Genomic DNA, 27940 nt, shown 5'->3' with positions numbered 1-27940 from the left:
GTCATCGTATCCACTCCTGCAAAACACGAATGTTTTCGTATCGACACCTGTAAGTACAAATATTTTTCAAATTCATAGTCAAAGAAAAAATTTTTTGTGAATATTTTCATATTCGTTTTTGCATAATTATATGCATAAAATTGTTTACCGTAGATAAAAAAAATTCCGATGTACAAATGGATTCCTTAAGATGTATAATGTAAAACAATATACAATACTAGCAAAACCCGGCCACGCTTTGCTGTGGCACAGTTTAATATTAATTCATTGTTTAATTTAATATTTTACTGTGCATGGCTGTGGAATGTAATAGAAGAAATAAAAATGTGTTTAGCTTAAATATTTTTATTGTAAAGCTAATGGAAGGACTACATTCCTTGTTTTCCCATTTTTTGCATAAACATATAGATCAGATGGTTTACCGACTCTGGAGCACCCGACATATAACTGTCCATGAGAGAAGCATTCATTTTCTAAATTCAAACCGCACACTTGCAAAGATTGTCCTTGTGCTTTATTGATGGTCATAGCGAACGCAAGGCGTATTGGAAATTGAAGTCGTTTGAACTCGAACGCCATATCTGTCGGAATAAGTGGCATTCGTGGAAGTAATACGTCTTCACCTCTATGAAGTCCAATCAAAATTGTTGCTTCAATAAGATTATCCATTAATTTTTTAACTACTAATCGTGTACCATTACATAATTTAGGCTGACAGATATTTCGAAGCAATATAATTGGCACACCAATTTTCAAATTCAAAATATGTGGTGGTAATCCTGGAACATCGAGTGAATTGAGAAATTCCGTTGGAAAGTTCACTGCTTCATTTTGGTGCACTACTGAATCAATAGATTTGTATGTCATTGTTTCACCTTCGATTCTGTTTATAATACTATTGTTCATATCGTGTACGTCAACATTTTTAGCCGCTAGAATGGCTCTTTCGCTCAACCATGCATGATTTTTGAATTTTGTTTCGATGTTTTTGAATACCTTGTCTACTAATTCCTCTTTTGAATCTACGATGTTGCATAAATCAGATGATAAGCTGATTTTTCCTGTTTCTGGATTTGTAGGTACAGTGCCGTTACCAACTTCAATTAATTGTCTTGAAAATATGACTGCTGTTGGATCGTTCTGAAGTTTAACTCGCATATTCGTGGTTAAATGCATTTTTTTTACTGTGCTCCAAAAATTGGAATATTTTAAGCAGGCATGCAATTCATCAGCAGGTGTTGAGCGAGGTATCACTGGGAGCGTTTGCCTGAAATCACCGGATAGTAACACCAACACTCCCCCAAATGGATCTGGATTATTTCGCAAATATTTCAGTGTATGGTCTAATGCTTCCAATGACTTTTTGTGAGCCATTGTACACTCATCCCATACAATGATTTTGCACGTCTGAAGAACTTTTCCCATTCCTGATGTTTTTGAAATGTTACATGTTGGACTTTCTGTGCATTGCATGTTTAGTGATAGTTTAAGAGCTGAATGCGCTGTTCTACCTCCTTCCATTAATGTTGCAGCAATACCCGAGGAAGCAAGAGCTAATGCAATATGGCCATTTGAACGGATCGTAGCAAGGATTAAGGAAATTAAGAATGTTTTTCCAGTTCCACCTGGAGCATCCAAAAAGTACAATCCACCGGATTGGTTGGCCACAGCTTGTATGATAGTATTATATACTATATTTTGTTCTTGAAGAAGTCTCGGTGTATTTTCCTGGACGAACAATTATCATAACAACGTACGTGATTATAACAAATTATAATAGCAATATATAAGATATAAGCTATAAGATAAGAATTATTTAATTTTCAAATGTATTGTACGAAATGTATTTTTTAATTTAAACGTATTTTTATCAATAGAGTCGAAAGAATATACTTTCAAATTAAATAAAGTTTTTTATTCTTTCTTGAAATATATATATATATATACATATTTGTGTAAATTATAGTCGTCAAGGCACAATGGTCGAGTAGCCTGATGTGCTTGAACTTCGACAATATGTTACAGCATCGTCGAGCGTGGTCACAACTAAGTTGGGTGACCATGATATTTAGTTATAGAAACTTTTTTTTCCGACTTTTCCGGTGGATTTTCCCAAACTTTTATTTCATATAAACACTCTTCTGTTAAGATGCAATGTTCTGTAAAAATTTCAATCCAAACCATCGTATACTTTCCGAGTTTTGCGGCCAAATACATACGGAAGCTAAATTTTTATATATATAGATAAGTATATTCATATGCTTATTCAACGGAGCATGCTTTGACAGACTTCTCTTTAAATGACATTGGTGCTATAAGGCAGGAGCTCATACATTTGCCTTTTTTTTTTCGTCTTAACATTTATTCAAAGGGCTATTTATACTATTTGAACGCGATGCCTCGCATGAAATTTTTTTTTATTTTCCCTGCTACAAATATTTTCAACGGATATTCATTAATGTGATGTCATCGTTTGCGTGAATTTTTTTCCATCCTGTTATATTACACTGGGTGAGCATCTGAGGTGGCGAGTGAACACGGAGTTGCAACGCGGCGACGCAGCGGGAGACCTCAGGCGCTGAGACGAGGGGAAGCCTTCTTTTCACAGACGAGAGAATCAAACTCCCGATCGTGCATCTTCGGTTTTTTTTTTTTTGGTTCATTGTAAATAAATATGGCGGTGTTGATAAAAGGATACTAATGGTCAATTAATTTAGGTGAGCTGCATTATAAATACTTTAAAACCTTGTGGACAGTTGATTTGGTTAGGATGGCTACATTAAAGATACTGTGAAATCGTGTAAACGGTTTCCTAGCGCTGGATAGCTACATATTAAAAAGTTATTTGCCAAGCAACCATGAAATTATTTTACAGTATTTTTAATGTAGCTATACCTACTTACCTAATATAACCAACCATCCACAATGTTTTAAAGTATTTATAATGTAGCTAACCTCTCATATGATTCTTTTGACTAAAAAAAAAACAGATACCTATTATCCTCATTTCCTGAAAAATTCTTTAAATTACTTTTTGCTTATTTTAAGAATGACATCTTATAAGTTAAACCCGCACATTTGGAGAATAAATACCCGCGAATTTTTTTCCTCAAAAATAAATACACCTGTTGTGGTACGGAGAGAAGAAAGCGAGCATGATACTTCGGGGAACTTCAGGTGTGGCTCTCTCGTCTGTGGAACGAAGGCTCTACCCCCGAGAGCGACACACCCTCCCCGTCAGAAGGCTTTCTTCTCGGAACTGAGTCACGGAACGAGGAGGGAGACACAGAAGTGGCGACTGCTACAGTGTGGGAACTGGAAGACGAGCAGGCCGGTGGTGACAGCGAGGACGACGGTCCAGGCCGGCGGCAGGACGGCGGCGCCTGAGGACGTCACCGCCCCCCTCCCGTGGCAGGACGCGGCCTCCACGCCGCGCCGGAGGTCCTGCTGCAACCTGGGCAGGAAGTTCCTCCGCAGGCTGCTGCCCGCTGCGTGGGACACCTCCCGCGCCGCTCCCCCGCTTAGAGTACCCCCGGACAGCACCGCCGCCTCGTAGCCGCTGCAGCAACACACACGACCCTATTGCTTGCCGCCACATAAATTACAGCACACCGACAAGCCTCTATTGCACACCGACACGACACTACATCACGCCAGTTAGCCGATCTAGCTGGTGGGGATCTTCACTCCCCCGCCGAATTAGGTACACGTAACTTTTACAGCATTACACACCCTACCAGCGCGCACACAGGCCCGTGTGCCAAACCTAGACAGATGTACGGATGGGACGGACAGATGTACGGATGGGACGGACGTACGGACTGATGGACGGATGTGACAGACGGATGTGATGAACTGACGGACGAATGGGACGGACAGACGTACGGATGGGACGGACAGACGCACGGATGGGACGGACAGATGTACGGATGGGACGGACAGATGTACGGATGGGACTGTCAGATGTACGGATGGGACTGACAGATGCACGGATGGGACGGACAGATGTACGGATGGGATGGACAGATGTACGGATGGGACGGACAGATGTACGGATGGGACGGACAGATGTACGGATGGGACGGATGTACGCACGGACGGACGGGGGGATGGAAAAAGACGGATCGTTGCAATCCCAGCTTCAGACTCACGGGCCGGGCAGCAGCCTCAGGTCGCGGAAGGCGTAGCGGACGGCTGGGGCGTCCGTGGAGTTGGCCGAGAAGGTCAGCTGACCTCGCAGGCCGGTCACGTGACCCAGCACGAGCCCGGAGCCCCGGGCGTGCGGCTTGCCGCCGGAGGAGAAGTTGAACCGGAACTGCAACAGGAGTCATGTTCAGTTTCACTGTTTCACGCGGTGGGGCGTCTAGAGGCCGACCTTTGTAGCGTTCCCGGTGAGAGGTTGTCCCGGGTTCAAGTCACGCGCAGAGGAGAAAAAATCTTGTAATTTTACAAAAGATTTCTTTGGAAACCAGTTGCCGAGAAATAGTTTGTAATGCTACAATAAAGATTTTTTTTTTACTTTGTACTACACAAGACTATGGTATTTTTGCATATGTGGAATACGTTTTTCGAGATGATACCGAGTTTTTCACCACGAAAATCGGTGCATAATTATTTTTTTTAATCAGTATTTCAATCGTAATACTTTTAAAATACTAAAAATATAATCGATTATCAAAAAATTATGCTTTATTACGTTGTATTAACTCGAAAAACGTGTTTCGTTATTACAATATATTTCTTTACAACTGGTGTTCAAAGAATAGTTTATAAAATTACAGGAAATTATTTTTATTTTGCTGTCATTTGAATCGCCCCAAATTGATCAATAAGCAACCAATTTGGGGCGATTCGAATGACCACCACACTGTGAACCCTCCATGGTGGGACAACGTTTTGCCCATGGAGTTTTAATGTTAGCTAGTGTGTGCAATCGTTACGTTAAATAGTAGAAGACAAAACTTAAACCTTTTCCCTCCGGGTGTTAACGCGCCATTTACAAACCGCTCAAGATACAATGAAAGCGCCTGATTAAGATTTTTATTTAAGAACCATTGCACTTGTGTATACAAATTTTATTCCATGGCTTCGTCTATAAAGTTTACTTTTAGGAGAGTGAAAAAGTTTTAAACAGGTGTGTTCACTGGTATTTTTAGTTATAGGTAACATTTCTACACACATTAGTTATTGTAAATGGTATAGAGAGGTACAAGGATCAATTATATGCAATATTCCACCATTAAATCATAGGGTTACGACTTAAAGTCCCACAGAGGCGCATTACTGACGCAAAGACTGCAACGCCAGTTCGGTGGCCGGCGCTTAGAGGCGAAGAGGCATGTGCTTCGCCAGCCAGTGTCGCCCTTAGTGTCCCCACACTTTAAGAGTGCGTGCTCCCAGCGAGGCGGTCACCTTAACAATTCTCACTTCATGATACAATTTTAGATTATTTCTAGTGATTTACATTCATGTTATCACACCAACTTCTAGTATTAGCCTCTCTGCAGCTATGATTTTTTTTTGCTAATTAATTGCTTACCAGAATGCCCTTACAATTTATATCACATTACAACTCTGTAGACTAATACCGCCATGGTAATGTCCCACCATAAATTAAAACAAAATAAGTAAAATATCCGTTTAAAATTTGTCTTCTTTTTGCACAAGACTAAGTGTCACTTTCTGCCGTATTCAGAGTTTTGGGAAGAGAAATGTAGCAAAACATAAGCCGCCTGCATTTCGTATGTAATAAACCCCTTTTCCTTTTTTTAAGATACGCACGTAATATCCAGGATCTGGTTATTAATGACAACATGAGGATAAGACAACATGCATCGGACATTTCCGCTTTTAAGAATTACTTCGTGTAAGATTTCTGAGGGCTATATATGAGATGCTCGCGAGCGATTTTTGAGTACGTAGCCATATGACATGCATTTAAGATCCATTTTTGATTACGGGACACACTATTAAACAACCAATATTTACCCAAAAGGATTTTGGGCAATTATTCACACTTTTGTGACGTTTACTTGCATATATTTATCAAGTTAAAGATGTTTCTGCAAGAATCCCAGTTGGATTGCTGAAGTTCACTTTACGGTGTATTCCACTCTCACCGTGACGTTCTTGAAGTTGAAGTCTGCAGTGAGAGTCGTCGATTCTCCATCCAGCTCCACTGCGATCTTGTCGCCGTAGCCGAGATCGTCCAGACCAGACACGAGACCTTCAGTGAGGTTCACGGAGCCTTCGGCCTTCTGCAACAGACGTCACCCGCAGTGACAGCGGAAGTTGCCTCTCACTTGGGAAAAGGAATTGGAAGAATCGTCCTCACTATTTGGAACCACGGTGAATGTACAGACTTTATAACAAACAATGACACTTCGAAATAAACAATGACTGTTTGTAGTGCCTGATAACTGGATATTCGTTCAGTTGAATCCTGATTCCAAATTCTGGGTGCAGTTTTCTGTCAAAAAAAACTTCCACTTGGATGGAACCAACATCCGATTTGATTCTAGTTATTTAAAGAGACAGTAGGTTAACTGAAATGCCGTTATTATATTTAAGGATGGATCTCACACAATGTTGACAATTTTTTTGTTTCCTTAATCATTAATTTTTTTAAGGACTATATCTTAAATTTCAACATAAAACATACTTTAAATTTGTCGATCTGCTACGAACATCACATATTCACTAAGTAAAAATGCTCAGCAGCAGTGAATTCCACTCGCAAGAGATTTCTGAGTATTTCCTACATATTTTAAGGTGTTTATCTCTGGACAGGTAGATGGTGATACTAGCCACGAATGTGCCCATGGTAACATAAATGTATAGATTTGGATAAAATCCAAAATTTTAACACTGCATGACATCTGATCTTTTCATGAGTAAGCCCATGGGCTGCAGGGTTCTCCTTCTGTCTATGCAGGTATAACCTAGGCTCACATAGTTAGAGTTAACTAACTATGTTTGAAATAAAGTGATTTGATGGTCGTGGCACCAATCGTTGCTGTTCCTGCACAATCTCCAAACAAGGCTCATGATATATGCGACCCATTTCATGCATTACTATTTCTCAGAATGATTATGTGTTAAGGTTTTGGCCTTAACAGAAAAAAAAATACACATCATGTTTAGTTGTGTTAGGGAAAAAATATGTTTCAGGCTTTCTCATGCTCACCTTGAACATCTCTTCCTCGCCATCCAGCATGTTGTAAGGAGTCATGTTCTGGGACACGAATCTCTTTCCAGTGCTGACCAATAGCTTGTCGATGAACAAGTTGAAGTTTGCTATCAACCACTTTTCGTGGACTGTTTCCGTGGTCCTCGCTGTCGTAACTGTCGCTTTCCTGGTGTATTTTTCCTCCAGGCTGTTGCTTTGTCTCCTGAATTTGGCATTCTTGCTTGCTAATGAGTCTTTAATTTCGGGTTTTCTGATCTCACTCGATGTCTCATCGATTGATTTACCAGCGTCTGTACCTTTAGTCAGGGATGTGGTGCCTGTTCCTTGACCTGAAACCGAAGGATAATTACTTCCAAAACTTGTAGGATACTTGAATTTTACTCTGATTGAAGATGCCGTAGTTTTAAAAATCTCGATTTACCTGAGGGTCCAGTGCCAGGACTGGTTTTACTGCTCGCACTTTCGGTGGAAGTAGGAGAATGAACGGACTCTGAAGCCGAAGTGCTTGTTCCCGTGTGAGTTGTTGCAGGCGATGCTGTTGTTCTCGACGTTGTGGTGGTGGTGGCGAACGCTGCCTCGGAGCTCATGTTGAAATTTGCATCCGCGAACGTGGCGTTCAGCACGGCTTCGATGTCGTCCCGCAACGCCGGAAGGGCCTTCTTAGTTATGAAGCTGACGAGAGAATTGTCGATGTAAGGGCTGAAAGTTGCCACATCGGTCACGTTCTGATGGGAAATCTCCTCGACCGTCACTTCTCTGAAACAATGAAATATTCGGGTGTTACTCATATTGTTAAATACACCATCACTCAACGTCAGTTTTGTTTAAATAAAACTATGAAACTAAGATTATTATACTGTAATATAAACGTATAGAAAAAAAATAGATTTTAGTCTCCAATAAGACAAGCAATGCAAATGTTACTAAGAAAAAATCCAACCATCATAAAATTGTTCAAAGCGCTAAGCAAGATTAATTTGACATAAAATAAAACTTACTAATTTTCTTTCAATATATTGAAAAACCTATCGTAGAAATGAGATTTTCCCTGTCCCTGTTTCAATGCGTTAACATAAATGAAATTGAAAGGAACTGATCATACGACAGTTCAATACAAATTCCCTTGTTTTAATCATTTTACAAAAAAAAAATTAAATTAAATGTGTGTTCATGTATTAATACTTGAACTGCATCAAAGTTGGACTCAACTGTGGATGAATATCTCTATCAAACAGTTTTAATCTAATTTCCTGATGCTACAACATCCGGATCAAGAGACCAGACGGGTGATTTAGGGATTCCATCAAAACAATGATATTTGGCCAGTGGAAACACTTAAGTTTTTAAGCCACAGTATCTCTCTGGTGCACAAATAATGAATAGCAAGTTTATTGATTATTCAAGTTAATGAAAGTTTGACAGGGAAAGAAAAAAGATTGGTAATGTGACTTCAGGAGTAACACAGGGGAGTGTTTACAATCCAGATTAATGACTCCACAACAGGTCAGTTAAGGTTGGAGTGCTGGTCATCAGAGGAAGTCCTGGGTCTAAATGTCAGCCAGACAAGGATGGTGATATGTATCTCAGAAAATAGTGACCAAAAGAATCTCGGTAAAGAACAGGCCATTTCGGAGGCAGATGGTTGTATGATCAGAATCAATGTGAACATGTTTGTTTCGTTTTGTTATGAATGAGGCAACGACAGTCTCACGTGGTCGGCTGCAGCTGGAAGCTGCGCGGGCCGGCGGTGACGGCCGATGGGTCACTGACGTTCGCTTCGAAGACCAAGATGGCGGACAGCCGCGTCACTTTGCCGTACATCTCGCCCACGGCGGTGGAGAACATCTGGTCGTCGGTGACGAAGTCGTACGTGTACTGGACGCCATGGAAGAAAACAAAAAAAAAACAAAAAAAAAAACAAGCAATAATACATCACGCACTCACCCATATTGATATGGGTTTCAATTAATTTTTTTTTAGATATGCAGAATAACATTTTTTATTAATCATCCTGTTTGTAATCACCTTCACAATATCTCAATCTATTATTTTTTCTTCTGTCAAGATAAAAGAAAAAAGATTTCGTAACATTAAATTACGGTGCTTGACTAACACAAAAAATAAATTATAATCGAGAAGTAGCAAGAATTGAGTGTGCGGCCAAGCTTTGTCTTCTGTCACGCCGTATTAAAAGAAAATGGCGTAAATCTTTCAGTACTACCCCCCCACCCCCACCCCCACCGCCCAACCCCATGATCACTCAAAGCGATGTGTAACATGTAACCTCGTCATTAAGGGTTGGCATCAAGGTTAAGTTTTGACTTTAACTACCGTTCTCTTAAGGGTCTGGAAAATTATTACTTTTTTTTAAAAAAAAAACCAATGTTATGTACAAAAACCATTTTCTACTGACTTTAACTACTAAGAAGTATTGAGCTGAAGTCTTCCTGTGAGCAGACATTGGCTGAACTGGGCTTGTTTTCTGTGTGTTTCCGTAATAATTTTTGTTTGTTTTTGAGGTTTCCTATGACATAAAGTGTAACCAGCAGTGGCAATTGTCCGAAAATAATCTTAAATCAATCTTTCCATGTTAAGAATCTTCTAAAGGACTGTTCCGTTAGTTGGGTTCTTAAAATAGTGATTTTTTTTTGTAAAACATTACTTTCGAGAGAAAAAAAGTTGCATCTCCATTCATCTACATGAGAAAAATAAGTGAGCGACACCACAAATTTCAAGAAAGTTATTATTATTTAATCCTTTGGGAGAAATTTTCGGTTCCTTTTTGGTGAAAAAATGACTTTCGAGAACCAAGCTGAGCCTTAATTTACGAATTCGACTGTTCACGGGAAATAAGATACCCCACATTTCATTCAAAGTGATTATTTCATCGTTCGGGAGGGACATGGTTTTTAAAAGTGTCAAATTTTTCGGGGGAAAATAGTGTAACCAGCAGTGAAACAACTTAAACAAATCTTAGGTCAAATTTTTCCCATTGCAAGAACATTTCAAAGGAATCTTTCCGAGTTAATGTTCATACTAAAACGAACTTGGGTATCCGTAGATTTTTTTAAAATTACCGAGTGGGTCTTGCAGGGCCGGATTTAGGGGAGGGCAACCGGGGCGAAAGCCCCAGGGCCTCCATAAACAAAGGGCCCCCACAAACGGAGTGCCCCCACAATAGAGACTTTGGAAAAAAAAAATATTTTAAATTCCGACAAGTAAACACAAGTAAATATCTTTTCCTTTGATATTCTTTTTTCGCTGTTTTACTTTTACCTACAGTACTTTGTACATACATGATTATATTATTGTTAAATATTAACAGAAATATTCATTAACACTAAAATTTAATTTCATATAAATCTCGTCTTCGATTATATTTATGTTTTTTTTAAATACTAAGATAATCTACTTGATTTCACAATAAATTATTTATTGGAAAACTCGACTGAAAAAAAAATTGTTCATTTTATTTGGATAATAATTTGGGGCCAGGGGGCCTCCGCTCCTCTGTTGCCCCGAAGCCTCCAGACCTCTAAATCCGGCTCTGGGGTCTTGGTGAATCCAAGGTGAAGTTGCTAAAGGGGCGAATGCTGAAGTTGCTAAAGGGGCGAATGCTGAAGGTTTCTTGTGGGCAAATCGCCTCCAGTTGCCGCTCACCCGCAGGTCGTCGAAGGCGACGGTGGCCGCCGCTTGGACGACGTCCCCGCTCTGCGACACCCGGCAGTCCCCGCGGCGCGTCCACTTGTCCAGGTCACCCAGCTCCCCGGCCTTCAAGGTCACCCAGCCCCCTGGCCCCTGCCGACAAGACGCCGTGCCTTAAGGGCTCGGTTCAAGGTCACGGTTGTGATTCTGTCCCGCTGGAGAGCGGTGTTGCCAAGCGTTATCTGACACGTGACGCTCGCACCAAGGGCTATGGGCTACCGAAGACAGGCGGTTCCGCGGTCGCTCTGCTAGCTATCCGAGGGCAGCTAGGCAGTGCCTTCTGCTTCCGAATGGGCCCCAATTGGCGGCTTGTGCTATTTGCTTGCTGGTTTAACCATGGATATATTGAATAGCAGTCCGTGGACCATTTGGCCGGCTGTTGGGAAAGGCAGTCTGGTACGATTAAGGAAAAGTTAAATAGAATATTACCTACAAAATTATATTTAAATAAAAAAAACACAGAACTAAGGGCAAAATCCTAATATAGTGATTCAAGAATTAAAACAGAATTATATTTTTGTGTATTATCAGTTTTGAAGTTATTTCCATAAAGGACATATATATTTATTTCAATGGTTTCCATTTTGGCAAACAATATTTTAATATGTTAACGTAACTTTTTTTAGTTTCCTGATATCATCATCCAATTGGTTTTAAGTACAATAAATATTTGATACATTCAGCAAAATACGTACCGTTTGTGTGTTTCAAATGTTACTATATTTATATAAATTTGAAATTGTACCGTATTAAACTAACACTGGATTGAAAAGAATATGCTGTGTGACAAACATAAATTATTCAGTGCAATATATACTAATCCAGGTTAATACTTTTTTACCAATAATTTTTTTTTATATATTTGAGGCCTATTGACTAGCGTTTTGATTAGGCTGGGACAATATGTTACAAAACGCAAGCAGAATTAATAATAAATAAACGACATTTTAGCATTTTTTCTACAGTTCATTTTCATCTCGCGGTTCCGGGTTATAAATGTCCAGAACATTTAATGAAATACTTTACTTGACCCAATATTTTTCACCCAATATACATGTAGCCCGCGATTGCTTTGTGATCCTTACAATCTGGAGCCTCACTTATAACTTATATTGGACACAAAAATATTTCCTTCATTGCTGCGATGAACCTCCCCGTTTTTCACAGTCATTCGAAAGGAAACTTGACATTTGACTACTGTAAACGTAAACACTGCTTGATATTAACATAATTCCATGTAAACAATTTAGTATTTATAGAAATAATTTAAGCATTAAATAAATAACGCCCAAACGCACCTCCTGTACTTTGAACCTCCGGAAAATCACGAATTCTACTCATTGAAAACAGAGACTTTACCACTCGCATCGCAACTACACATGTAGGTTTTATTTAATTCCAATAAATGATTGATATAAACTTAACCACGCAATGTTATGATTTATTTTCATTACCTACTTTAATTTTCTTACTAAATGAATATGACTGAATTAAGCACAAATAATCAAAAACCGAAATGTCACGTTCATCCGACCTTTTCTTATCCAACATTTCGTATTATCCGACATCTCAAAAATAAAAACTATTCTATCGGAAACATAAACGACAATTTGCCATAATAATTTTTGTTGATCCCGACTGTAGGTACTGCAACTTATTATTCAGCCAGATATTTTTGTTATTTTTTGGTTGTAAAAATGTTTATTAGGTTTGAAATGTTAAAAACATTAGCAAATTTTTACTTTTATAATGTTTTTATTAGCAATTCCCTATTAATCCGACATTTTAACTATCCGACTTTCTGCTGACCCGTTTATGTCGGATAAGCGAGACACTACTGTACGACAACACCGGGACGGCCTCCACTGTGTGACTGAGGGGTCCCAGTGTGATGTGGGCGCCAGCAGTGCTGCTCCAGGGGCTAAGGTCAGCTGAGCGAGCAGGGAGCCGAGGTGGTGGACATGCTGGGAAGGGTTCCTCAGCCTCTGTGCATAGCCGGAGCTCTAGCGGCTTTTCCGATTGCGTGTATGTTGTACCCATATCCACGCCCGTGGGGGCCCGGGGCGGCAGGGCCTTATGGCTAAGAGCGCCGGGTCAACAAAGAAAAGGGGGGAAACCCCTGAAAGGTCTATGTACGACCACACCAAAGATGTATAATGATTTTGTTATAGGTATTCGATGAAACTCAAGCAATATTTAGTTTCCCAGGTAAACTTGTAGAGTTACAATGTAGATCGTAAAAAAAAATAAAAATATATTTCTCCATGGTGCGATTTTGGTTTGTGATTATTTGAAGTATCACAATTGATTTGTCTACTATTTATATCAAATATGATGTATTAATTACACTTAGCTTTATGCTAAGTAAAAAATTGGCATTCCAAACATATAAACTCTCGTCAGTGTTGTAATGTTACACAAATTTAGGTAAGTAAATATAAAGATTTACCGTGATTAATATTTCAATTTTTCAAACATCATACATTTCACTGATTACAAAACCTAAATTCAATCACAGAATTTGATTTAGTCTCATATTACAATAAATCCAGTTACAGCTTCCTTAAAAAAAAACAGAACGAAAAATTGGTTGTCTGTAAAGTCGGTTTACGGACGATAGTTTAACGTAACGTCATAACAAAACATTGATGAAATTATTGATCCAGAAGAAAAGTAAATATCATATTCGGCCTGAGACTGAGCCGTAATAGGTTTTTGCAACCAAACCATTTAGGAATTAAAAATATTATATTCTTTGAGGAAGAATTTTTTTTATTTTTCTGTCTTTTGTATGATAAAATCTACCTCTGCATACATTTATGAATAAAATTGAATCTTTTTTATTGAATTATCACTATATTGTATGGATACAAAGGAGTGAAATGAAAAGTACAATTTAATTAATAAATTTACTTTAATTTGAATTCATTAATTCAAATATATTTATTACTTTTGAAATGTTGCGTGCGCCGTGTTTATTTTTACAAGTACAAAAAAAAATTCGCAGCTGCCGAGTTCGAACCGACTTCCTTTGGAATGGAAGTTTGCCTTGCTGACCGCACGGTCACGAGGCCATACTTCATAACGATAGTTTCAGTTGTTTTATACATATTTATAAAAATTTTGTTCACGGTAGGGGAATAATATTATTTCATTTTTATAACACGATTTTATAACAAATACGCATCCCAAACACACCAAACTTATTTATAATGTGTTACAATATTTTTTAAAACATTGTGCAAAAGATCCCGGGTGTAATTTGAATTATTATGTGTAACTGTAAAACACCATTTTTGGTTCAAAACGTATTTGAATATTCAACATTACTTTTAAATAACCGTACCGATTGTGCTGAAAATCGGTGGACGATCGTTAAATTACATAATATTAATAATTCAAACTACGAAAATATGATTAAAAAGTCAAATCGATGGTTGTTCCAATCGAGTGGAAGAGAGATGCCCTGCATGCGTACAATGAGCATGAAGAGAGATGCTACGCATGCGTACAATGAGCAAACAGGACACATCCGTAGTGGGACACTTTTTCGTGCGTGCAGCGGGCGTTCATCGATTTATTAGACGTTGTAACGTCAAAATAGAATAATTGTTGTAATAGTTTTAAGTTGTTTTCTAGGAATTGTAAGAGGCCTGAATCGGTCTGCACTTCAGAGTCAAGATAAATCTTCTACCTGTGTCGCTGTAGTTACTTCGGGATCAGGAGGCTGGAAGTGGGGTCAGTATAAGAAATACTGGAAAATTCGTGAACACAATGCACAGTGATACAAATAAGGCCACAACTGTGATTAATTAATTGCACAAGTACTGCAGTCTTTCTTACTTTACTCTCTAGTTTTGAGTTCATTTCAAAATCGTACTATATGGTAGCAACTCAATTAATAAACGTTACCCACTAATTTTGTGAAGCTACGTAGTAAATAATCAATATCCATGTTTAACTTGAGTAAGTCCCATAAAGAATACATTATTATCAGTTAAAAGTAATAGGAAATAAATATTCTAAAGACCATGACGAATTAATTTTTTGAACTGAATGGTTCCTGCAGTGCACTGTCTTGTGTGCTTTTCTTGTAGGTTTAATAAATATGGTATTACATATGAGGGTCTGAATATCCTGTTTCCTTGTAAATTTATCCATGAAGAACTCTCAATTTGGCTGTTTTCAACAATGAGGTTTGGTAAATGCTCATTAAAATCTTCACAAACAGCCGAACTGTAAAATAAAAATAAGAATAAAATGTGCTTAACAATAATAAAATAAGAAATTAGTACAAATACATATTTTAACTTAATGTTGAATACATGACTATTGTTAAGAAAGCATGCTTATTACACAGTTATTATTTGGCATTTGATTCGGAAATATTGTTTTCAGACAAAGACGTGTAATGATGCAAAATGGTCATATGTTAATGAAATGTATCGCTACAAAACCTCGATATTGTATAATCCTATCATCTTATTAAACGTTTTTAGGGCTTAAAAAAACAAACTTTTTTTAAAATGATTATTAGTTCTGATTTTACTTAAAGACTTTATTATTAATGAATGCTCAGGATAACATGCTATATTTTGTTCTTATGTTTAGAATGACAATGGAGAATATTCTGTATGAAAACTAAAATTATTCATAAAATGTTTGTTCACATCGTAATTATCACTGGAGACAAGAATGATTCATTTAAGTGCATTTAAAGTAAATCTTAATTTCCGCATCGTAATAATGTAAGATGTAAACTAGCCCTATTATGTAAAAATTTTCCGTAGCAGGTTTCCTTTAAAAAACTTACTGAGATGTACATCTAAATAGCCTTAGTTAAATATTTATAATTGTTTAATTATTTCATGTATTAAAAATAGCAAGACGAATAGTGGAACGATAATAATGCTGTGGCTATCAGTCCTCGCGTATCTTTATGTTATTACTTTTTTGTCGAGGTTTTCCCACTACTATGCCGAAACACACAAGACCTTAAAAATCACAGTGAAAACCTACAGCTATAACGAACATTTCTCTACTTCTTAAAAATAAAAGTAACTATTTTTTAGTGTTTTTTTCCTGTGTATAAAAAAATAATTAAGAAGTTGTGGTTCCCAGATAAAAATGAAATAGCTTCACACGAATTCTTAAATCACACTTTTTTTCAGCTCTATTTAATTCTTTTTTAGCTTTTTAGCTAATTTCCTCAACTCTTTCAGCTCTAATATGTATTGCAGTTGTATTTTGTATGCGCTGGCTTGAATATATGTTCTTTATTGGGGTAAATAGTTATTTGCACTGATCTGACCTGAAGAATAAAATTTAGAATACATGTAGATTTTAAATGCTCAGGCACATTATAAAATGTTCATAAACTAATTCTATCAGTTAAATAGTTCGTTCATGTTTATCTTTTTCAAATACATGGTGAACAGCGTGCGCTGTGGATGTAATAAACAACATTTATTATTTTATTTAACAGTTTGAAATATAAGATGGAAATATTCAGTTTACCTATCTATTTACAATATTAAATGAGTTGTTCTATTTAACTTGCTTTACATGTCATTTAAATGTTCAGTATTTTGAATATATATATTCATAAATTAAGAGGTAAAAAAAATCACTGCTACAATAACTGTCCAAGCAATGTCACAACGACTCATCCATCTAGTTGCTCACTCAATGGTCCTCAGAAAAGCACTGTTCACCGTAGCTCAAATTGCTAACAGCTCGGCTGTAAGCAGACTATTACCAAGATAACGACTGGACATTGAGTCAGAAGTTCTTTGATGTGGTAATGCACAACATCGCGAAAATTCGCCCGCTAAGAAGTTTGGCGCAAATTATACTGAAGATTATAAGAGAAAATAAACGTAATTGCAGTTACTAAGTGACCACTTTACTACATAAGCCTAAATGTAATTTATATATATATCTATATGTATAGATATATATATATGTTCCAGCCTCATGAACCATCTAAATTAACTTACAATTAACTTTGTTTAACATAGGCCTAATCAATGGCTACCATATCAAAATTATTTTCAAGGGCCTGTCGAATTACTACAATTTCGTAAATATAGTTTGTAAGGAAAAATTATTTTTTCCTGTTGTTCGAATCAAATACAACCATGTTATAAAAAGAGCAACATAATAACATTGTGCGTATTATAATTGTAGTCATTGGCATGATGATAGTATTACATTCTCTTGTAAGTAAGAAATTGTTTAACTGATAACAATGTTTTAATATCCTACTTAGTAATATTCATTTTAAAACATCCAATATTTCAACTCCATTAATTTCAGCACCGACTAGTTTTAAAAACTTTGATACCTTATTTTATTTTACAAGTTCCCGTGTGCCGGCGGGTTTGTTAGGGCTCGGCGTATCAACTACCTAATCTTAGGAACACTAATGGCTAAATTTATTGGCCAATAAAAGCAAGACAATGGCCGCGAAAGCCGGTGGAATCTTTATTACTAATGCCTAAAATTTATTTCAAAATCTCTGATCCAGATTTAGACGTCCATAGGTTTTTTGATAGTTTAAATAGTTTCATCGCATTTTTATGCAGTAATTAAGCTTAGATAGTTTCTTGTGAAATTGTTGCTTTTTAACGCTCGCTCTTTACGTCTGCCAGTCCGGGGCGGATGGACAAATAAATTATATAAAAAAATTATACAATTTTAACTAAATTCATGGCACACCCGAAATTCTGATCCAAATTCCTTCCAAAGGTACATAGCGACTTCAGCTACGGTCACCTGAAATAATACTGGGGAATATCGCATAGAGTGGTCATTTCATGTTGCACATTTAAACTGTATTGCTTGCAATCTTTTAAAAAGGCTTGCTGAATTTATAGGCAGGCAAAATAATAAAACTTTTAAATGTGTATTGTTTTTCTTGTAAGGCTGCATGTAACGTACACAACCTATAAGGCCAATAAAAACATTTTACGAATGAAATATATATTCATTTCCCGCTGGAAACCTTTAGCCCTAATCCGGTTGTTCACTACAGAATTATATACTGTACTGACTGTGTTGATTTCAAAAGCATACTCCAGCCGTAAAACCCATAAAAATCATATGGACGAGTGGCCGCTATGCGCGTTAGAAGTGATGTATCAATATATGTAAGTGATAGGGGAATAATAATGTCTACGAATGTGTGGATTGTGTGCAAGTATGCAAGTGAGCAAGTAGACAAATGCGCAAGTATTCAATTAAGCGAGTGTGCTATAATGCAAAACTTTCATTGAGCACCTCACTCCTGAACCCCGTTCCCCTATCCTCCTGCTGATAGTTAGTTACCCTGTAAGCGTTACGCTTTTGTTATGCTGATTACAACATCGCCTCAACTTACTTTACCAGCTGTAAAAAGGTTACAAATAAATTTTCTTAAAATAATTGTTGCATCATATAAATATATACCATTTACTTTGACGTTTAGATGCTAGAAGAAGCTTCATTCGATTTTTCATGGACTTTCTACTGTGAGATAAAGGTCGCGAGATCTTGTAACACTTACGCCAATTTCTTCCCATGACTGTAGCGTAGCAACTGGAGAATTGAACCGAGGAACAAAATCACTTAAAGTGCGGGTTTACTGTCGCGTGACAGCTGATGGTAAGGGGTGGATGAGGGGGAGATAGGTGAAGTGGCAACTACGCCGTTACTTCTCTCATTCCACGCGGCCTTATCTCTTGTCCGCCGCCGGCGGAGCACGTCATATTACCAGCGTGCATTGCAGCCTATACATCAGGCAATTCCAAAATATTAATTTTAAAAAATTAGTGTTGCTTGTATATTTAACCAGATACATTGCCAAAGCCAAGGACTTTTCGTGAGATTGAGATATGACCAACGTTGTTACGAGATGATTATGGGGGTAGAACATACTGACTGATAATTGTGACAAAATTAAAACTTAATTTTACAATATCAAACTTAAAAACTTAAATTAAATTAAAATTGTTTTTGTAGAAACCTGTATGCTTATAATATCTACAATTTGGTGTTTGTTTTAGTTTTCTATTACAATAACTGACGGAATCGCGTGCATTTAAGTTTAACCTGTAAATCCCTATCCCGCCATTCGGCTAGCATCGCCTCGTCAGGGGTGTGTGTGTGTCGGCGAGGCGGGATGATAAGCGCGACGCTCGCTGGTGCTTCTAGCGCGGTGTCGCCTCTGGACTGGCGCGCAGTCTTCTCGTCGTCACAGGACGACTGTGACCGTAATATTATATGTCACGAGAAACGAAGATAAAGTTGTAATGCAAGTCCCTTAAGTGCTTTTAATAATATGTACTGGTTGTTTTACGCCTAAAAATAACTCTGAAAACATGCGTTTTAGCCATTTTAACTCTTCTAGAAATACAGTTTAAAAATATGATCCAAAATTAAAAGTACTTTTCGGGCCTCAGCGAACTCTTAAATGCTTTTCGTAAACATACCCCACTCGGATATCATGAGTAGTTTTAAAATCGCGTTGTTTTTCCTGAAGCTCTGCGCACCGTCTGTGTGACGCGGTGCGCAGAGCTTCAGGAAAAACACAGTGATTCCAAAACTACTCGAGATATCCCAGTGGGGGTCTGCTTACGGAAAGAATTTAAGAGTTCGCTGAGGCCCGAAAAGTACTTTTAATTTTGGATCATATTTTTAAACTGTATTTCTAGAAGAGTTAAAATGGCTAAAACGCATGTTTTCAGAGTTATTTTTAGGCGTAAAACAACCAGTACATATTATTAAAAGCACTTAAGGGACTTGCATTACACCTTTATCTTCATTTCTACGCAATATAATGTTAAGGTCACCGCTCAAATATCACAGTTGTTGTCCTGTGACGACGAGAAGACTGCGCGCCAGTTCAGAGGAGACACCGCGCTAGAAGCACCAGCGAGCGTCGCTCTTATCAACCCGCCTCACTGACACACATACACCCCTTAAGAAATCCGCCGTGAGAGAGCAGCTCTCTCTGGCGACGGGCCTCGTTTACGTCAACACGAACTCAGGGCGCGTCCGAGAAGTTTGCTGACGCGGCGACCCAGCTTCTTTGTGGCTTCCGGATTAAATGTCGCATCCGTTCAAAACGATGGTGGGCCCCGACATTGGCAAGGGGGAATGGTGGAGGAAAAATAAAGATTTCGTATCCCCTCCCTCTTTCCCCCTAAATTTCGGGGAAAATTTTTTGATAAATCTCAGCGAAGGCATCATGTTAGTTTTGGACGTTGCAAGTTGAGTTGATTTCAACATCTGCTATTTCAACTGCATTGGAACCTGAGTCGCCCACGTTTACTGCTATAAGGACGTGTCAGTTTGTTGGTGTTAATAGTGATATTAGTTATTTTTATTTCATATGTGCCAATTAATTTTTTTTTCTATCTTTTCTTTATCCCTCTCTGAAAACAATGCCTGTGTTCGCTACAGGTGCGTGACGTTTCAACGGGTCTTGCTGCGACAAGGCATGCCAATAAGTCGGGTACACAATCACTTCCACGTGCGTGGCTTCAGACCAGAACTTTATCCACGAACACCTACGGTCTATATTTCAGTGAACAAGGTCAATATTGCTTTATTTATACAGTACACTCCCGAGTATCCGCGATATTAAGTGGCAGGGCCAAGCGGGTAGTGAAAATCGCGGATAATCCGCAAAAGAGCCGAAAATGGGAATCAAAAAAGGAAACATTAATTTCAACTTAAAAGTTTAAACATTTATATACAGTAAAAGTTACAATAAACAGTACAACATGTTAAATGATGCTAAAATTTTAGTATTTTACTGAATAATTAACATACAGTACATTTCAGTAATGTAAACATAAAAGTGTTTAACCATACGACTAACAAAGTGCGACAGAGACAAAAATAGCAACGCATACCAGCCTACTGCGTGAGTTCCGAGAAGGCCTGTGGTGTTTTACTGTATACTGCACACAATACACTCGTCAGTAGAGTTAAAATTCATCACTTGTAATAAAATACAGTTTTACATATGTGCTGTATTTTTTCGTAGCATGCGCGGATAATAGGGAGTTTACTGTACTTTATTTTATTTTATCCTATTTATGTAAAAAAAAAAATACTTTGTTTTGGTTTTGAAATTGAGAACTCGAGATACTTATTTTAACACATATGTTAATCAACCCTCAGAGTAGAAATTACCTTAAAGCTATATAGAACAAGATCACTCGGTAAATTGCTACAAAATCTCCATAACTCCGAAAAGCATGTTAATAAACCATGAAGCACAGAAAAGAACTAAATCATCAAAAAACAAGAATGTTTAGTTAAAATTTTATTCCAATCACAAAAACGTAATATTTTACTATACTAAATTTATTTATTTTATTTATTTAGTACGAAATTTGTATTAAAAAATGTGTAATAAATATATTGGAAAAATCCAAATGACATTTTTTTTGTTAAATAGGTATCATGAAAAGTTTTAATTGTAATATTTGTTGAATCAGAGACATCTTTAAAAATAAATATAATTAATATCAGAAACAAAAAATCTAAATCGGATTTAAAAACAAAATTGGCTTTACAACATAACCATGTGATCTTGCCAAATAATAGCCTAAAACTTCGTCGCGTCTGTCTGTGATGCACTGACAAAAACAATTCCTGCGTGTAATTTTCAGCATTAACTGAGGCAATATGCACTACGTAAATGGCCGAAAAATAATGTTATATTTCTGAACTGGAAACCTCTTACCTCAAGTTATTCCTGAGCTCAATTTAAAGTCAATTTTAATAAAAAATCCAAAAACATGATACAATAAAATTAATTCGAAAGAGATAGTTGAAAAAATTGATTTCCACTATCTTTCTCACTTTCTTATAACGTGCACAACATCAGAATGTGGTAAAATATTATATCATTTACCTCACCCATATCTTCTTCTGTGTCTGGTATGGCACGAACATCGGACCAGTTTCTGCCAACTTCGTGAAAAACCTCCCGCAGAAATCCACGGAAATCCTCAATCAAGCTGTGCAAAAATTCATAGACATAATTATATTATAGATAATTTACGTAACTTAGTCTTAGGCGGAACCTATTTATCATGGGATGAAGACTGAAGTGAGGATAAAACATTTTAAATCAAGAAAAGCAAGGTTTCAATTCTTAATTCGGTTCGGGAAGAGAATCTATATAAACACGTAAAAAGCATAAAAAAAATTTTTTTTTTTTCCATAGTTTTGAAACCTCTCGTTGGTGTATTGCTCGTGAAAGCACGATATAAATTGTTTTTGAAGAAGAATGTAATTGAAAAAGTAAACTTCTCCACACATACAACTCAAAGTGATATAAAATTAAGGAATTTTTTCAGTATATTTCTATGCATAAAAATATGTATTGCGAAATTTAAATGCCTTCATTACTTGTGCATGAATTATAACACATATAATTTCAATAGTTTTTAGATTTTTATACAAACTAGTTGAATTGGTATGTATTTGTTTGTTATATATTTTAGATGTCATTCCTGTATTCTAAATGCATTCTCTGTGAAGACTTATGTATACTATATGTAATTTTATACTGTTCAAAGTTTTTTGTGTAGTATTAATCCATATTTAGATGATTCAGTAGTCCCAAGTATTTAACAAATTTTTCCCATCGTCTATTTGATTGCTTTATTTTTTTATTTTTGTTTTGAAGGAACATTATGATAGATGGCTTTCGAACTTATCCTAAATACAGACATGCCAAGCAGGGACTCAAACCCACGACCCAGGTGACAGAAGCCTGGTGCACGAAGACAAGAACCGCTTGTGGTGGGCGGAAACGTTAAAAAATATTTGCTTATAAAACCAATACATATAATGTGGTAAACACAATTTTTTGGCAGTTTCGTGAATATTTCAGAAATAAGATTTGGATGAAATTTTTTTTCGATAAAAAGCTGTTTCTAACAAAGGCTATTTCTTCTCTTTGTCCTTAATTTTCAGCGCAGAAAACTTGATGTAAATATGAACACGAGGGCACATAAGCCGAATGCATGGGTTCCCTGACTGCCCAGTTAGGTTGGCAGTCGTGGTAAAGCGAACCTCCGCAGCCCAGTTGGGTGCGCGCGGGTTTACGGTGCGATGGAGTTCTGGGTTCGAGTCCCGGGCAAGGCTTCAGTGTAATTTGTTTAGTCTAAATTCATCACAATAACGGATCAAATATCAACTAAAATCAAATCAAATGAAAGCAATGGATTCCAGTTAAAATTATAAAGAGGGATGTTGGGATGGTTGGGGATAAACACTAACAACGGTTCTAAATATTTAAATAAAATGTACATAAAGTAAGTTGCGGAGAAAAATCAGGGAGCTTCCTTTAAAAGGATAAAAGCCCGCAATTGAAATTTAGTTGTTTTTTTAAATAAATCAATTAAATTTATCATGAGTTATTAATCACTCCCATTTAAAAATCAAATCAAAAACATTTTTTCAGGCTTATTTCTTTTGTCCTAGTAGGTTTTCAAAATAAAAGTTTAAAGAAAATAACAATCAATAAAAAATAAAAGAATTATTCTCTTGGGTGACAGAAAATGATGTAGTTGCCTTAGGCTACGATTTTATACATAAACCAATGCTTGAAATTAGGTTCTCTGCCCTGTAAAACCATAAAGTATATGTTTAAGCCTAAGTGCAAGCTGTAGCAAATATTTTCAACATTTGAAATGTTAAATAGTGGTATTTTATAAAGAATAAGATGTAGACATATAATTGACTTGCTTCCGGAATTTCCGAATAAAAAATAAATCATTAATATATCTGTTTATGGTGTTCTAAGGAAAGTTAAACAGGCATGACACTAGGTCATTATGATTATTTTCGTTATTTATATTACAACAGTTGTAAAAAATAACAATGTTAAGCTTCTTCAAAGCGTTGTTTATCCAAAAGTAGGCGTCAACTATGAAATATACAATCAAAACAATTGTATTGGAATTTGCTTTGAAACGAAAATATAAGATAAAATACTCATCGTGACGCATAGTTTATCAAATGTTATTGGGTGGCACTGAAGGATGTGAGAGCGTCAGTTAAGGAGCATTTACTCCGGTATAGTAAATGGAATAACATTACATCCCCTAGTTGATATCCCGTTTACTGTTTAAACTCTCCTTTATACAAACTAGAATGCGCTCAGTGATACCATTTAGACTGAACTTGTAGGCATACTGACATACAAGGTTACACCAGATACAGATAACTTCCACAATGATAGAAAATTTTTGTAACAGTCGTACGAAGTAAACACTTATTATCACAAGTTGATACGAACCGGTATTTAGATTGTCTAAGCGCGTCACTAGATAGTCTAAGCACGTCCTTTACAAAACAGATTCGTTACTAACACGTTAAAAAATTTTGGTTGAGTGTGACAAATGTAGTAGTTGGTACATTTTTATACGACCAGATTTGGCAACGTGTTTAATCAATTTAATGGAAATTCTTGTTATTTCTTAGTTGAAGCAGTTGTTGAAAAACTAGATCACAATATCTTTTGAAGCTAATTATAAGTAAACTTAAAATCGTGACCTACCGACCTTTGTGAGGTAGGTTGGAAATTAGTAGTAGATAACAAGTTTCCGATAAACGTTCATTAGCTAAAATTGTTAATAAAAAATATTTTTAGTAAGCCTGTAAGAACTCGTAAACTTGTGAAAATTCACTTGTCACTTCAAGTTTACAAGCGTCTATTGTTATTGTATATTTTAATAAACTTGTTAAGAATTACTGGTTAGTTTCAAACTTGTACTTTGTGAATGGACCCCAGATTCACACTTGACGCATGTCACACGTTGGGCTACTTCACGCAGTAACATGGTAAACAAAACACGGTAGCACAAAGAAAACGCGAGAAAGAGTCTTCCAGTACTCGCCAGTGATTTGTAGACATCTATCCTCGGTAACGAGCAAATTCATGAGTTCCCATGCTGCAAATAAACTTATAATGCGAAACTAGGACACGAAGTTTAAAGTAGAATTATTTAAAATAATGCCAAGCGTCATAAATGTACGCAAATTATCTTTTAAACTAAATTTCTGGACGCGAATCACACTTAGTTTCCGCACACGCCGCTAGAATTCGTTGTTGGAGCAGCTTAGTCAACCATCGAATCATTCCATTAGCACCCCGAAATTTTAAACTATACTATGATGAAAGGCTCCGATAAAAGCGAAAAGACTTAAAAAAAAAAAACTAAACCCCGGTTTTGGACATGATTTTCGAAGAGATATTTTATTAAAACACTGCCCATCTTGCCTAACGGTTAATTTTGTAAAGTTTGTCTTTCGCTTTTTGAACTTTGGTTCATGCCGTCCGCCACAAATGGCAGCAACTTAGTTACTTATTTCCGTTCCATGCGAATTCCGCCGCAATAACGAAATTACTCTTACCAAATGCCGTATACTGAGAGCTAAGATGTTACACATAAAATAAAAAAATCTGTGCGGCACATTTTTCCACGTGCTGCGTTGCATTTTGTGGTGTTATCAAATTGATAAACTATACTACCCGATACAATGGCCGGCATATTGTCTGACTATACATAGATTAGAGTTCTGATTTAGAATCGGATGTCGAGATAGAATATGTTAGTTATTTAAACCATTGCTTTCAACATGCACCGTGACTAACTTACACATAACGTCATAGCGTAAACCTTAAGAACGGACAAAGTAGGACAAATGCACAAAGAAAAAGAAAAGAACCAAGAAAACCAGCCGATGTCAAATGTTAAACTAATAGACAGCAAGGAGCATTCCGTGGAATTATTTAGAACAGCAATACAGCTTAGACGAACATAGTGAGCTGAGAACGACCAAACAGTTGCAACAAAAACAGTAAATACAGACATACAACAAACTTGGACAACAGGACAACACAGTGTCTACCAGAGGAACCCAACGATTATTCTAAACAGATAATCTGGTCAAAACAACGACAGTGCAAGGACGCAATTGTGAACCCAGCGATGACATTAAACATATATTCTGATAAAACAACGACGAACAGATGGACAACTCAGACGAACAGAGACTGAGTAGTTTATTCTATGGAATTCTCTGTGCTTTCTAAGCATTTAACTTTCGACATCGACTGATTTTGGCACGTTTTTCTATGCGGTTGTGTAGTCACATTTCTTTGTCCGTTCTTCCGATTTGTTCTGTGGATGTGACAATATGGCAGCGGCGAAGTAAACAAGTGTTTTCTCAGCATACCGTTTCCTAACAATTACTATTTCCTAACAATAACAATTTCCTAACAATTACTTTATTGCTTTATGACGTGCGTTTTCGAAGGCCATATTCGAAGAGAAGTGTTTCAAAATCTTTTAAAGACGTAGACGTAATGTTTCTAGAAGGGTAAGATGGTCGTTTTGCTATGTACATCAAGTTACCACTTGTTAAACTTCACACAGTAAAAGAAAATGAAACTTTTCAACTATTTTACTGTAATTTTCTTTGATTTATGGTAAATATGCATTATTAAAAAAAAATCCCCACACTTTTTTTTTTGTAAATGGAATCAAAATATTTATATGAAATTACATATATTTGTAAATTTATACATTTAAATAAAACCTACTTTATCACTATTAAAAAAATGTTCGCAGTAACACTGGGTTCGGATTTTCACACAGGCAATTATGTTTTGTGTTCCAGTACCACCCATAGTTAATTTTATTTGTAGACAGTTACCTGAATAACTTTTCAGTATTAACTGCGAACATTAAATAGCATTAAAAATCAAACAAGTCCAATTACAAAATATTCGATTATATTTCCATATTTCCAATTGTTAAATATATATGCTTGAATGTAAAATAAAATATATAATTATGCGCCAATTTTCGTAGCAAATATTCAGCATTTTTTCAATAAACTTGTTTAATATATTACAATATATTTCTTGTAGTATTCCAAACTATTTCTTTACAACTGTTTTACAAAAATATATTTTATAAAATTACAGGAAATTATTTTTTTCTGCTGATTTTCACAATATGAAATTGAAGGGCTGTGATTTTCTTGGGTTGGTTGAGTGTTGTGTTTTATTTTTTGTGTAGTTTCTAAATCTCCCAATGAGACCCTTCTGTTGGACCGAGTAGACCCAAATGCGTCTGACGAACTTAAGAGCCATTTTCGTCAATGCCACCTGGGTCATTTCATGCTAGACCATCCGGCCGTGTTACACTTTGTCCACCCCACCATCCTCGGATGATAATTGGTACATGGTTTCTTCTAGAACATTGGTTCTAGTTTAGAATTTGAAGCCCTTCAAAGTTTCCCTCTGTTTGGTGGGAATTTTTTGACGTGAATACGTCTTTAAAATTGCTTTCATAGTGGTAGGCAATTCAAAAAACCAATTATAACTAAATCGGGGGATACAGTTTGGTGTTGCAGCTACATATCTATCATCTCCATCCAAAATTTAATTACACCGCTGGACAGCTAAAGGATCAAAGAATTCGTCACGATAAGTGAGGACTGTGATGCATCGCGCGCGGTGGAGGGGGAAGCACCGCCATTTTGAGGTCATTTTGCTGCGTTTCGAGATTTCCATTTAGTATAACTTTTGATTCGGAGAAGCTACAACGTTCGTTTCCGTTTCAATCGTCAGCTCTCGTCAAAATCTATCGATTTCATATAAAAATAATGAGTGTAAAATAGTTACAGTGAATATATATGGTGTTAAAATTAAAAAAAAAAAACATGATTTTAACATACAAAAAATATTTGTTTTGAAAATATATCCTGTTACGTACACGTATTCACGTAAAACATACGGTCGTGTCCATGACACAGCCACACGCCATTTTTTTTAATCCGCAACCGAAGTGGAGTGATATGCGCTGCTCTGGCCTTCTCTGGGCGTCAACTGGCGGTGTTTCTCATCAAGGGTCTGCGTCGCCCCAGCTGGCTGTACTCACGGGTCTGTGCCGGCGACGCAGCAGCACAGCCACGCGGCCGCGGCGCAGCGAACAGCCGCGGACAGCATCGCCTCCCACGGGTGCA

General features: G+C 36.9%; 1 protein-coding gene across 3 annotated transcripts; it reads right to left on the bottom strand.

The window, feature by feature from the left end:
- Window positions 1-3047: 3047 nt before the first annotated feature.
- On the bottom strand, window positions 3048-27940 carry LOC134540237 (uncharacterized). Of its 3 annotated transcripts, none has more exons than XM_063382853.1 (9): window positions 27856-27940; window positions 21809-21909; window positions 10850-10987; window positions 8901-9064; window positions 7611-7945; window positions 7187-7518; window positions 6120-6257; window positions 4152-4315; window positions 3048-3559 (listed from the first exon to the last, which is right to left on the bottom strand). In XM_063382853.1, exons 2-9 carry the CDS (start codon window positions 21842-21844, stop codon window positions 3265-3267), a joined length of 1602 nt encoding a protein of 533 aa, XP_063238923.1. In that variant the 5' UTR covers window positions 21845-21909; window positions 27856-27940; the 3' UTR covers window positions 3048-3264. The 3 variants fall into 3 exon arrangements, with proteins under 3 accessions (XP_063238923.1, XP_063238922.1, XP_063238925.1); XM_063382852.1 differs by having other exon boundaries at window positions 21804-21909; window positions 27856-27934; XM_063382855.1 differs by lacking the exon at window positions 10850-10987 and having other exon boundaries at window positions 21804-21909; window positions 27856-27934.

Source organism: Bacillus rossius, chromosome 16 (assembly GCF_032445375.1).
Source record: "Bacillus rossius redtenbacheri isolate Brsri chromosome 16, Brsri_v3, whole genome shotgun sequence".
Classification (NCBI taxonomy): Eukaryota; Metazoa; Arthropoda; class Insecta; order Phasmatodea; family Bacillidae; genus Bacillus; species Bacillus rossius.
Note: the sequence above shows the minus strand (reverse complement) of the source record. Positions and strands in the feature narration are given on the sequence as shown.

What these genes read in the sequence shown, in the direction of transcription:
- LOC134540237 (XM_063382852.1), bottom strand. Translation starts at nt 27,923, where the DNA reads ATGCTGTCCGCGGCTGTTCGCTGCGCCGCGGCCGCGTGGCTGTGCTGC. An exon ending in TGCGTCGCCGGCACAGACCC is followed by an intron (nt 21,910 to 27,855) that starts GTGAGTACAGCC and finishes ATTTTTGCACAG; the next exon opens with CTTGATTGAGGATTTCCGTG. An exon ending in CAGAAGAAGATATGGGTGAG is followed by an intron (nt 10,988 to 21,803) that starts GTAAATGATATA and finishes TCTTGTCGGCAG; the next exon opens with GGGCCAGGGGGCTGGGTGAC.